We start from the raw sequence: 13482 nt of genomic DNA, 5'->3' as shown, positions 1-13482 counted from the left end.
GGTCGTGCATTCCACTTTTGTTACAGGTTGAGTACGTTTAATGGTTCACTTGGATGGTGGTCGCAGTATTTTTGCAGAAGCTAAGAGAGTTGCACAGGATAGACTATCTCGAAGAGCAGCGTCAAAGTATTCTTCTGAGTGAAGGCTATAACAACTACACAGCAACATCATCAACAACTACATTTACTACTACTACTGCTGCTGCTACTACCACATTTAGATATGTTAGATTATGAAGGTAATTACTGGAAATCTGTCCTTGTACAGAAGCCAAAGATGAAGGGTCAGCAGCTCATACAAGAAGAGCATAGAATATGGTGCTACAGACGAATGTTGTAAATTTAAATGGTAAGTGGAACAACTAATGAAGAGATAGTGAAGTGAATTAAGGAAAAAAAGAAATTTGCTTGATATCAAGAAGGGATTAATTCATAGGACACATTGTAACTCATCAAGGAAGAAATTTGGCAATGGAAGGAAGTGTGGAGTTAAAAACCGCTGAGGAAGTCCAAGGGATGAATTTAGTAACCAGGTTCAAATTGATGGAGCCAGCTGCTTACTGGTGGCTGTGTAAATCGAATAACTAAAGAGGAGATACTGAAGTGAATTGCAGAAAAAAGACACTTAATTGATTAAAAGTAGGGACTGATTAATAGGACACATCCTGACGCATCAAGGAAGCAATTATGAAACGGAATGAAGGGTAGAGGAACGACATTGCAGAGCAAGTCCAAGGCTTGATTTTAATAAGCAGGTTGAAATGGGTGTAGCCCGCTTTATGCTAGTGGCAAGTGTTACAGAAAAATGTGAATACGATGGGTAAATCAAATAACTACTGAGAAAATACTGTAGTGAACTGAGGAATAAAGAAGTTTGATTGAGTGAAAGGTAGGATTGATTGACAGGGAACATTCTGACCTATCAAAGATTCAGTCTGGAAATGGAAGGAAGTGTAGCGGTTATAAATTGCAGAGGAAGTCCAAACTTGAATTTAGTAAACCAGCTACATGCTGGTGACTTGAAAACTTGATGGCTTCAAGTATGTAAACTTCCGCCCCACAACAGCACAACTGCTGCAACTGGCCGGTAATGGAAAACAAACAATAATTGCAGTAGAAGCGGAATTGTTGTCATTTCAGAAGTAAACTACACACTGTGGACGACCTTGCTGCTGATACAGCCTGCAAATCCTCTGTTTCTTCTACGACAGGAATATTAATGAAGGTAATTTGTTTTCAAAGTAAATCACACGTCAGAATTGGGTGTAGTGAGACTGAGAGATTGTTTAGTTGGATTTTCCAGTTCTGAAACTTGCATAACAATCGAGATAAGCCTTCCAAAAACCTTTTCCGGACATGATGTGTGATAACTAGTAGTAAATTCATTCTGGGACGATAAACCCAGACAACAAGAAATGAAACCCTCGTTCACGTAAAAATGTAATTTTTTGCTTTCTTCCGGCGACGGCGTTCTCGTTGTGTTCCATGAGTAACAATTTTTGTCATTAATTTCTTCCCAGAGCCAAAAAATGGCTCTAAGCACTATGGGACCTGGTATCTGAGGTCATCAGTCCCCCAGACTTAAAACTACTTAAACTTAACTAACGTAAGGACATCACACACAACCAAGCGCGAGGTAGGATTCGAACCTGTGCCCGTAGCAGGAGCGCGGCTCCGGACTGAAGCGCCTAGAACCGCTCTGCCACAGCGGCCGGCTCTTCCCAGAGCCAGTGAGGTAAAGTAGTTTCATAACAGTTTCTTCATTAAACACTGTGGACTTCACAAGTCATCTTATTCACAGACAGGTTACGCATCAGCATACAGTATAGGTATTGGCAGCCCTGTGACTGCAGGAATTATGATCCACCGGAGACTGCAGTACTGGTTGCGAGAAGCAGTCGACCACTTATGCCACTAGGTTGGTAAGTGGTCATGCTAATGAACTATTGTATAACCCTCCGACAGGTGCTCCTACTGTTGTCACACGAGCAGGCGTGCGTTGTAAAACTGACAACATGGTCATATGACAGTAGAAACGTACTTGTCTTAAAGAAACTATTATATTTATTGAAGAAAGCAGTTCATATTAACTATAATCAACATTTATAACAAAAGCCTGTGCTCTTTTAGTTCTTTAAATAACAATTTATCAAATTTTTCGGACATATGTTCACTTTCGTAACAGCTTTCACAGACAATTTGCTTGCGAAGTAATTATGGCAATGTTAAGAAAAATGAAAAAGTAGCCAATGTCCATCTCCTTGTAAGTCTTGAAATGGAGTATCAGGCACACATCTTAGCTACAACGCCAACTCCACCTTTTGTCATGTTGTACTCAGGGGGCTCCCGTCTTGGGAGTATGTGGGTGGCATCCACACGGGCCCTTAGCTAAGCCTGGCATTACTTCCACTTACTTGTGTCAGGCTTCTCCTGTTTCCTTTCCTATCCGGCCCCCCTCGGCCAACTCTTGGTTTCTTCGACCCCAACGGTATTAGGTTTCCGAGGCCCAAGGGTGTCTTTCACTTTCCTCTCTAGTATCTATTATCTACCCTCCGACCCAACGGCGAAGCGAGCGGAAGAAGAATCTTATATCCCAGGTTCTCAAAGATCGTGGAGGCGGAAGAGGTCATGCCAGACGAACTGGCTGTAAAGGCGCCGCTCAGCCATCATTGAGCTCGCGGCAGTTCGTTGCAGTTCTGGTACCGGAAGTCACATGTCACATACATATGTGCCGTGATGAATTGTTCCAGAATCATAGTGTGTGGGTCACTTCCTCGCAAGCTGTAATCCACCTTAAACAAATTCACGCAAATGGCAATTTCTCCTGTCATTTTCTCTAAAGACCAATGGCGATGGGATAAGGACGATGGTAGCAGGCTCCGAGTGAGGCTGGAAGCTACTAGTCTGGACCTGCACACTGGCGGCAGGTGTGTGATGGTCGCCTTCCTGAGAACCCGTGTGACTACTCGGGAATCCGGTCCTGCACCTGCGACTGGGCAGGCCTATTTAGGATGACCGCTGCCCACCCTGAATGGGGAAGGCCCTAGAAAATGTGGGCTAAACATCGGAAGTCACACTTGAACCGGGCTGGGAATCCGCACCCAGTAGGTCACTCCTTATACTGCGGACGTAAACAAAAGAAGAATGAAATGATTATGACAATAGGGACATGGAATGTCAGGACCCTCCTGGACGTGAACAATTACAGACCAGAGAGAAGAACTGCTCTTATCACCCAAGAACTAGCCCGTCTAGATATAGACATTGCTGCCTTGAGTGAGACAAGACTCTCAGGTGAGGGACACATTAGTGAGGTACGTTCAGGGTACACCATCTTCTGGAAGGGAAAGGATGCAGGAGAACCACGCATCCATGGTGCAGGATTTGCCGTAAAAACGAAAATAGTGAAAGATCTTCGACTTACACCTGTCTCAATTAATGAAAGACTGATGACTCTTAGAGTACCCATTGGTTCAGACAGATTCATCACCTTCGTCTCTGCATATGCTCCTACTTTAGACAGTGATGAAGACACAAAGAATCAGTTCTACCACCAACTGAACAGTACTCTCTCTAAAATACCCATTCAAGATAAATTAATTTTACTTGGTGATTTCAATGCCAGAGTGGGAAGGGACAACCGTTTTTGGAGAGATGTCATGGGTAAACAAGGGGTGGGAAACTGCAATGCAAATGGGTTGCTACTTCTTGGTCTGTGTGCTGAGCACGAGCTTTTCATCTCCAATACCCAATTCCGTTTGCGTAACCGCTATAAGACCACATGGATGCACCCACGCTCCAAACATTGGCATCTTATAGACTACGTTATTATGCGACAGCGTGACAAGAAAGACATTCTCATCACAAAAGCAGCACTAAACATCGATGAGTGCTGGACGGACCATAGACTTTTAGTCAGCCGTTTGAGAGTACCAAAGTATCGCAAGCCACGATCCCACTTTTCAAACCCACCACGCAGAAAATTCAACATAAGCAACCTGAACAACAAAAATGTTCGCTCACACTTCCAAGACATACTGTCCGAACAACTTAACAAAGCTCCAGCAACCACAGATGACGTCGAACAAGAATGGACCACATTAAAGAACATCATCAAAGAAACTGCTGAGAATGTTGTTGGTTGTAGTGCACGGAAAAGAAGTGACTGGTTTGATGACAACCACGGAGAAATCCAAGCCATCATCAATGCAAAGCGGGATGCTTACCTATCCCTTGCTCAAGATCCATCCTGCGCAGAAAAGAAAGCACACTTTCTAGAACTCAAGCAGAAATGTCAAAGTGAAATACGAGTAATCAAGAACAAATGGTGGCAACAGAAAGCCACAGAACTCCAAAATCTTTCTGATGCAAGGAACCTGCGTGGCTTTTATGCTGGTATTAAAGAGCTGTATGGACCTATCCGCTCATCATCAGGAGCACTTAAAGCTGCTGACAACTCCACCATTCTTACTGAAAGTCAGGACATCTTAAATCGTTGGAAAGAGCACTTCAGCTCACTGTTAAACAGCCCTTCTACTGCCGCTGGAGATTTTCTCAAAAATGTCCCACAGCACCCTCCAAAACCCTGTCTGGCTGATCCTCCAACTTTTCAAGAATTTTGCAAGGCACTCAAGAGTGTGAAACCTGGGAAGGCTCCTGGACCTGACAGCATCCCGATGGAGCTTATTGAGGGTGGCGGCTTGCCTCTAAAAACTAGACTCTTCTCACTTATTATATTAATGTGGGAAACCCGCAAGGTACCAGCTGACTTGAAGAACTCCACAATTGTCACCATCTTCAAAAAGGGCGACAAAAGCGTCTGTGGTAACTACCGGGGAATATCTCTACTCTCTGTCACTGGAAAAATTTTTGCAAGAATCCTTTTAAATCGCCTCCAGACACTTTCAGAGACTATACTACCTGAGTCTCAATACGGGTTTCGACCTTCAAGAGGGACAATTGACATGATCTTCTGTGCACGACAACTACAGGAGAAGTGCAGAGAACAGCAAAAGCCTTTACTACTTGTTTTCTACGATCTAGAAAAGGCCTTTGATACAGTTCCGAGAGAAGCCATGTGGATGGTCTTAAAACGCTTCGGCTGCCCTGAACATTTTGTTGACCTGATTGAAGCTCTCCACGTTGATATGACTGGACAGGTCCTCTGCCAGAATGAAATGACTGGTGAATTCCCAATAACAAGTGGGCTTAAACAAGGATGCGTTCTTGCACCTACATTATTTGCATTGTATCTGGCAGCTATGCTTTACGAGACAACCGTAAACAATGCAGGAATAGAACTAAAGTACAGGTTTGATGGAGGATTATTCAACCAGTCCAGACTCCATTCAAAAAGGTTCACCAGTACCACTCGTGTGACAGAGCTGCAGTATGCTGATGACAATGCCTCTCCAGCTCATTCACCTGCAGAGTTGCAGCTGTCAGTTGATTCCTTCAGCAGGGCGTACGAACGATTTGGTCTCTCCATCAATATTTCAAAGACAAAGGTGATGGCGCAGCCAACTCCTGGCTCCTCCGTTCCTGACTTCAGCATATCCATCTATGATACACTCCTGGAACAAGTGGACCATTTCCTCTACCTGGGAAGCATACTGTCATCCAACTGCTCATCTGGAAAAGAAGTGGAGAATAGAATACGTGCTGCACATGTAGCATTTGGTCGTCTTACAAAGCGTGTCTTCCTGAATAAAGACCTAACACTGTACACCAAACTGATGGTGTACAAAGCTGTAGTCATTTCCACCCTGCTATATGGTTGCGAAACCTGGACGTTGTATCGCTGCGATCTGAAGAAACTAGAACGCTTCAACCAACAGAAGCTAAGATATATCATGAACCTAAAATGGGATGACTTCATATCCAACACGGCTGTTCTAGAGAGAGCAAAAATGCATAGCATGGAAGCTCTTATCATTGGGCATCAACTCAGATGGGTCGGACATGTCCAGCGGATGAAAAATGACAGACTTCCACGCCAAATGCTGTACAGCGAAGTGAGCACAGGTAAAAGGCCACGAGGTGCCCCTCTCAAACGTTATAAGGATCAGTACAAGAAAAATCTGAAAAACTTGAACATCGATCCGAGTAACTGGTCCACAATAGCAGAAGACCGAAGTCGCTGGCGCTCAGTTACCTCAAATGCTCTTCAAAACTTTGAGCTGGAACGTCGAAGAATGGAGAATGACAAACGCCAGAGACGTAAACTCCTCCAGGCTCAGCCACGTCCTCCACCTTCCATCAGCTGTAATGTCTGTGGCCGCCTGTTCCACGCTAGGATTGGATTGCTAAGCCATCAACGACACTTCCACGCCTGAACCGTGACAAAGGAAATCTCAGGAGAGAAATGAAAACTCGGATACGAGTATCAGCCGACGACGACGACGACGACTCAATTATGTTTTCAGGTTTGTGTATTTGTTCATCCTCTGTCGCCATGTCATGCACAGGAGACAAAAGTGTGATAGCACAGTTTTTTCAAGGAACGTATGAAACTAAGGTCTTATCCTACTGAAATCCAAACAATGCCTTACGATGTCTTTTGTTTTGTTTGGGAGAAATTCTGGAAGAATTTCACGTCTCTTTTTCGTCATTCTACCAAAGCAAGTCTTCCGGCAGTAAATATTCAGAAAGGAGGTCGTTATTGTACCAACTTTGAGCTGTGAGGTTCCTGTCAAAATTTTCTATAGGTACCGTATATCTTTTCTCTGTGTCCTCAGCACCCGATATTGTCCTTTGGCTGCATGCTGCAATAAATCTCCAGATTACTGCAGTAAAATGTTTTTGCATTACACAGAGAAATCATTTTTGTTTCGTATTTAACCGATTGGATGGGTATGTAGAAAATCCATCTACTACGGTCTCCGTAGGGGTGAAGCATTTCATCTATCGTGGTGAATTGACCAGGCTGTAAGAACATTGACAGTTAGTAGTAAAAAGATCCCATACTCTACTAACTGCTACCAACTTATCAGTTTTTCTCCTGTCATTCCTCGTTCCCTTGTCAACAAGTCGCATACAGCTTAGAAAAAACAGAAACCTATTGTAACTCACTGCCGTCCTAAGCAGTAGCATTCCTGTTCCGTCTGCTGCCAAGAGTTCCAGTGTATTAGTATGATGGCATTTCCTTCTTAAAAAAAATCCTAATACAGCCATTATTTCGTCACTTTATTACCTCTTTTGCCCGAGAATTGATGTGTGTCTCGCTGTTTATTTATATAGGTATTTGTATGGTTTACGATTTCATCAATACATTCAAGGTCAATTAATTTCGAAAAAGCCCTAATTTCATCAGTTATACACATCGCATTTCTCTTCGGATCTGGTGGAATTTGCACATTGTTTTTTCCGTTGGTTTTTGATGTTTTATCATATTCGCTTTCACACCGACGTGAAACTTTGTATCTTCAACAAAGAACCCATGTGAATCTGCTGTCTCTTCGGGATCATCACCACCCTCACTTTGAAATTCAGATTCACTGCCATGGTCCAATTAAGTGTTTTCATCACTCAAATCTACTTTCATTTCCTCCAAATCTGAAAAGTCTGGATAGACTTTATCATCACATTTTTCGAGCAGTTTGCGAACTTCTTCGTCTGATACACCCTTTGAATTGGAACAAAACCGAAATGAATAAATACACTCAGGTGTCGTGTAACCAAAGTAAAATTTAACGTGCATCTATAAAAGCTAAAAACAACAACGAGCAATTATAGTTATCTTTTTAGTACACTTTCTTCAGCACTGTGGCAGCTGGAACACGGCATCCAACTGTCACACCAGCAGTCACACCAGCAGTTGTACTTTTTACAACATACGACACGTCGTTGCTTACGATTCAGAAGACAAATTCAGAAAGCCAACCAAATGAAATGAAGCCACTTTAACATTGCCGAGAAAACAACGACAATGGTATATATAGCAGTAATAGTGCAATAGCTCAAAGTTAATACATCTATCATGCATAAAAACTGCTGCTGTTGCACCTTTGACAACAGCACGTCGGCTCGAGTGATAATTAACCCCTGACACTAACTCCTCAAGCAAAGCGACCCCAGATAGCTGCTCCGAATCCAAATATATTTTGCATTAGTTGTAATGACTGTGTCAGACTTTAAGTAAAGCTTGAGCTTTGTATTTTATACTAATTCTGTTATGTAGTGGGTAGTGTTTTACCTTGGTAAACATTTCACTTCCACATCTAACCAGCCTTGTAATAGAAATGTATTATATACTTTTATTTCATTTCAAAATGAAAGAATTCTATTCATATACCCTGCAGTCTTCATCTGTTATTAGAAAAGATTACTCCAGAAATGTACGGCTTTACACAATGTCAGAAGCTGTCCCATGATGCATGGTCACGTAACCAATAACAAATATTCAATTGAGATATAAAAGAGTTCCAATCGAGAAATCCTTGTCAATAAAGTATTTAATAGCCTGTCTGTCACGTTATTATTACGACGAATCAAAATCCAGCTGCAAGTTAAATACACTTTGAAACAGAAGCTATAAGAAAATAAAAAATGTTCTGCCTCCAAAACTATATAAATCATTAATGCACATGAGCAGCTGTGCTACTAATTGCTCGAAATGTCAACTAACAGTCTGAACATTGTTATTAAATACATCACGTACGGTGACAAGTACATTAGTAGCTATAATACAGGGTGATTCAAAAAGAATACCACAACTTTAAAAATGTGTATTTAATGAAAGAAACATAATATAACCTTCTGTTATACATCATTACAAAGAGTATTAGAAAGTTTTTTTTTTCACTGAAAAACAAGTTCAGAGAAGTTCAATATGGCCCCCTCCAGACACTCGAGCAATATCAACCCGATACTCCAACTCGTTCCACACTCTCTGTAGCATATCAGGCGTAACAGTTTGGATAGCTGCTGTTATTTCTCGTTTCAAATCATCAATGGTGGCTGGGAGAGGTGGCCGAAACACCATATCCTTAACATACCCCCATAAGAAAAAATCGCAGGGGGTAAGATCAGGGCTTCTTGGAGGCCAGTGATGAACTGCTCTGTCACGGGCTGCCTGGCGGCCGATCCATCGCCTCGGGTAGTTGACGTTCAGGTAGTTACGGACAGATAAGTGCCAATGTGGTGGCGCTCCATCCTACTGAAATATGAATTGTTGTGCTTATTGTTCGAGCTGAGGGAACAGCCAATTCTCTAACATCTCCAGATACTATAGTCCAGTTACAGTAGCACCTTCGAAGAAAAAGGGACCAAAAACTTTATTGGCTGAAATGGCACAGAAAACGTTCACCTTAGGCGAGTCACGTTCATACTGACTTTTTTCCCGCGGATTCTCAGTGCCGTACTCAATAACACAAAAAGCTTTCTGTTGAGCGGTCGCCATTTTAGCATCAACTGACGCTGACGCCTAGTCAACAGCGCCTCAAGCGAACAAATGTACAACTAAATGAAACTTTATAGCTCCCTTAATTCGCCGGCAGATAGTGCTTAGCTCTGCCTTTTGTCGTAGCAGAGTTTTAAATTCCTAAAGTTGTGGTATTCTTTTTGAATCACCCTGGACAGTAAACACTGCTAAAACATAAGTCATTGCCTCTGTACGTAAAACACATACACTGGATAGCCAAAGAAACTGGTACACCTGCGTAATATTCTGCCTAATGTCCTGTAGGGCACCCGCGAGCTCGCAGAAGTGCCGCACGTGACACGGCATGGATACGACTAATGTCTGAAGTTGTGCTGGGGGGAACTGACGCCATGAATTCCCTAGAGCGTCCATAAATCCATAAGAGTACGATGGGGTGGAGATCTCTTCTGAACGGCACGTTGCTAGGCATCCCAGATACGCACAATAAAGTTCATGTCTGGGGAGTTTGGCGGCCAGCGGAAGCGTTTAAACAAAGAAAAGTGTCCCTGGAGACACTCTCCAGCAATTCTGGACGTGTGGAGTGTCATATTGTCCTGCTTTAATTGCTAAAGTCCATCGCAGTGCACAATGGACATGAATGCATGCATGTGATCAGACAGGAGGCTTACCTACGTGTCACCTGTCAGCGTCGGGTCTAGACGAGTCAGAGTCCCATATCACTCCCACTGCGGACGCCCCACACCAGAACACAGCCTCCATCAGCCTGAATGGTCCTCAGCTGACATGAAGGGTCCTTAGATTCATGAGATTGTCTCCATATCCGTTACGTCCATTTTCTTCATATAATTTGAAACGAGACTCGTCCTGCCAGGCAACTTGTTCCCAGTCATCAACAGTGCAACGTAGGTGTTGACGGGCCGAGGCGAGGCGTAAAGCTTTGTGTCGTGCTGTTATTAACAGTACACGAGTGGGCCTTCGGCTTCGAAAGCCGTTCGCACGCAGACACTTGTTGATGACCCAGGATTTAAATCTGCAGAAATTTGCGTAAGGGTTGTACTTCTGTCACTTTGAACGAGTCTCTTCAGTCTTCATTGGTTCCGCTCTTGCGGCATCTTCACTCGGCTGCAGCGATCTCGGAGATTTGGTGTTTTACCGCAGTCTTGATTGACGGTACACTCGTGAAATGGTCGTACGGGAAAATCCCCACTTCATCGCTACCTCGGAGATACTGTGTCACCGACCGTGGGCCGACAACGACACCACGCTGAAATTCACTTAAATCTTGATGACCTTCCATTGTATCAGTAGTAACCGATCTAATATCTGCGCTGGACACTTGTTGTCTTGTATAGGCTTTGTCGACCGGAGCGCCGTATTCTGCCTCTTTACATATTTCTGTACTTGAATACGCATGCGTATAGCATTATCTTTGTCGCCTCAGTGTATAACACTTAGTAGCACTAATAATCAATGTTGTAGATTTTCCGATGTTCGTTGGACGCCGGTATCATATCATTTGTTGCACCTTCATTTATTAAGTGGCCATCGATGCATTCATTTTATTTCAGGGTATTAAAGTATTTCATATATACATTGTGGCTATAGAAAGTCATCCAAAGTTCCTTAAGATTTCAACTGATTTGCATCGATACTAACAGTTATTGGAAAATGATGTACTTTATTTCATCCAAAATTTGTTTCAAAGTGATCCACGTGAACGATACAATTAAAATTTCAAAAAATGGAAAGTTCTATATTTGGTCTATCAACGACGAAAGACCTATCAAATACCTTACGCCTTTCGCATATCAAATGGAACAACAGCGTAGAGTTTACAGGAAGAATTAGCTACGAAATGTTTCTTCAGAATGTGTGGTGCCCGAAAACAAATGCGGAAACTAATTTCTAGGAAATTATGCACAACTCTTCAAATGATGCCTACGACATTATTCGTGGATATCTTGTAGCAGATGAGACATAATTTTTATTCCCCAGCAGAACTAAATCATCAATGTAGGAAAAGGATAGAATTGAATCAGCAATAATGGCTGAACGTACTATTGCGCTCCCCTGCACAACATTAAGAGGTAAGTATTTTGCATCATATAAGTGGTATTTTCAAAGAGCGAATATATACTGTGCAAGGACATTATCAAAGTTTATACGAGTAGAGGGTCTCTCCCAGTACTGGCAAAAAACGCTAATTCACGATCAACACTTTCTTAACATCACATGCGGCCACTAGCAGTATAACAGTGATGCCATAGCTCTCTGAATCCTGATATCATCGCGTCATTGCCCCATGAAATACACCACTGCTACAAGCCTACTGCCCACCCTCACACTGCCACCAGCACCCTTGCTCGTTGAAATCATCATGCTGGATGTCAGATGCTTGCAAGCTCCCCATCTTTGAGCTTGTCTAACTTGCATGCAGTGCATTTTCCCGCCGCTGTATTCTGAGTAAACTGTGAGCTGGTGAAGCCTCTGATTATGATATCAAGAAAATAACGTAACATGTACGACATTTGTAAAATCCATTACGCTGGGGTGAGTGCCATCATTTCTTCGCTGTCTGTACCTCTATATAGTTCTCGTGTGCTCCATGGACGAGGCATCTGCAATGAGAAAAAATTAATTTAACCAATTCAGCAACTGTATTTGTTGTAGACATTTATCAGAGAAAGGTACTCACATCTTTCTACATCAAGACTAGAAACGGTTCATAATGGAAGAGCGTATGGCTCTAGACGCGAGGAATATTTTTCAATGAATAATTACGAAGCAACAGAATGGCAATAAGATGGATTATTTGATTCTGTCCACCAACACAACGTTCTGTGTTTGCTGTAGTGGTGTACCCTTTTAAAATGTGTGTCTACTTTCTCCTTAATAAGACATCGGCTGATATGTTATCAATGTTCGTCAATGTGCTATCTTTCGAGACGTTTGCCTACAACACCTCCAAACAAGACACCACAGGATTTACGCCATTTTCCCTGGTGCATGGGCATGAGGCGACTGTGACGATAGGCACTGTGTTTCCGTTTCATCCTGTTGACGTGGAAGACGACTACATCGGCCAGGTGTTAACCAGAGCTGAGTAAGCTCGGCAGTTAGCTCGACTCCGCACGCTGCAGGCTCGAGAAAACGATCGCTGAAGGTATGACGAGAAACACTGCCCTGTTGTCTACCAGCCTGGTGACCTCGTCTGGATCTTCACTCCTGTTCGGAAGGTTGGTCTCTCTCAGTAGCTCTTCAGGCGCTAATTTGGATCTTATAAGGTAGTAAGACGACGAAAGGTCATAGATACGGTCCACGTCCTTCGAATGAAACCCTATAAGTATCCGGCAACCCAGGGTTAATTCGAAGCTCCAGCGACAGGTAGCAAGCGGAAAGGTGATGAAAAGCGTAGCGGCAAGAGAAGCTCTGAGAAGATCATCAACCATCTGCAGTTAAAATGTTTGTGTAGCGTTATACTTATAGCTTTTGTTACTATTACAGGACTAGCAGAGCTACTACAGGACAAGGAAATGCTAGTCTTCAAAGCAGCAGCGGCACTGAGCAAGTACGTGTAGCAGTCAGGAGGAATATTGTAAAATTTCGGCTGTGTATATAAATATAGGTGATAAAAAGTTTTAATTGTAACCTGTCAATCAATAACAATATACATACTTGCACTTAGAAAGAGCCTTGCTGTTGAACACGTTAATATAGAGTATGCTCACTGATGAACCTAAACCAGACAAAAATCGCCAGGCTTCTGATGATGCAATAATAATAACAATAACGTGAAATTTGCGGGTCCGAGTGGACGAAATTCACAGCATGCTGTGTGAATACGTTGTTTCTGACTATGAAGTGCATAATAACCACACAAAGTGACATTCAGTACTCAGCATATGTCATTTCGTCTCAGTAATTGCAGCAGCTGTGACTTCAGCACGCCAGTTAACAGCGCAGACAAACCACCTAGAATAGTCTATATAAAAAGAAAAGAACATTTTAACTACTTGTTCATAGACATGGGTAATTAGCTCCAACAGTATTCAAAGATTTATAAGTTGACAATGAGCTCCTTCGATCTGCATTTAGTAGCTG

General features: G+C 42.7%; 1 protein-coding gene across 1 annotated transcript; it reads left to right on the top strand.

Annotated features, from left to right (window-relative positions):
* The first annotated feature begins 3154 nt into the window (after positions 1-3154).
* LOC124606411 (craniofacial development protein 2-like) lies at positions 3155-12959 on the top strand. The gene is made up of 2 exons (XM_047138392.1): positions 3155-4475; positions 12886-12959. The coding sequence occupies exons 1-2, from the start codon at positions 3155-3157 to the stop codon at positions 12957-12959; spliced, it is 1395 nt and encodes a 464-aa protein (XP_046994348.1).
* The last annotated feature ends 523 nt before the right edge of the window (positions 12960-13482 follow it).

This window comes from Schistocerca americana, chromosome 3, assembly GCF_021461395.2.
Source record: "Schistocerca americana isolate TAMUIC-IGC-003095 chromosome 3, iqSchAmer2.1, whole genome shotgun sequence".
In the NCBI taxonomy this organism is placed as follows: domain Eukaryota; kingdom Metazoa; phylum Arthropoda; class Insecta; order Orthoptera; family Acrididae; genus Schistocerca; species Schistocerca americana.
The sequence above is the reverse complement of the archived record's forward strand: the minus strand, read 5'-3'. Positions and strand labels throughout refer to the sequence as shown.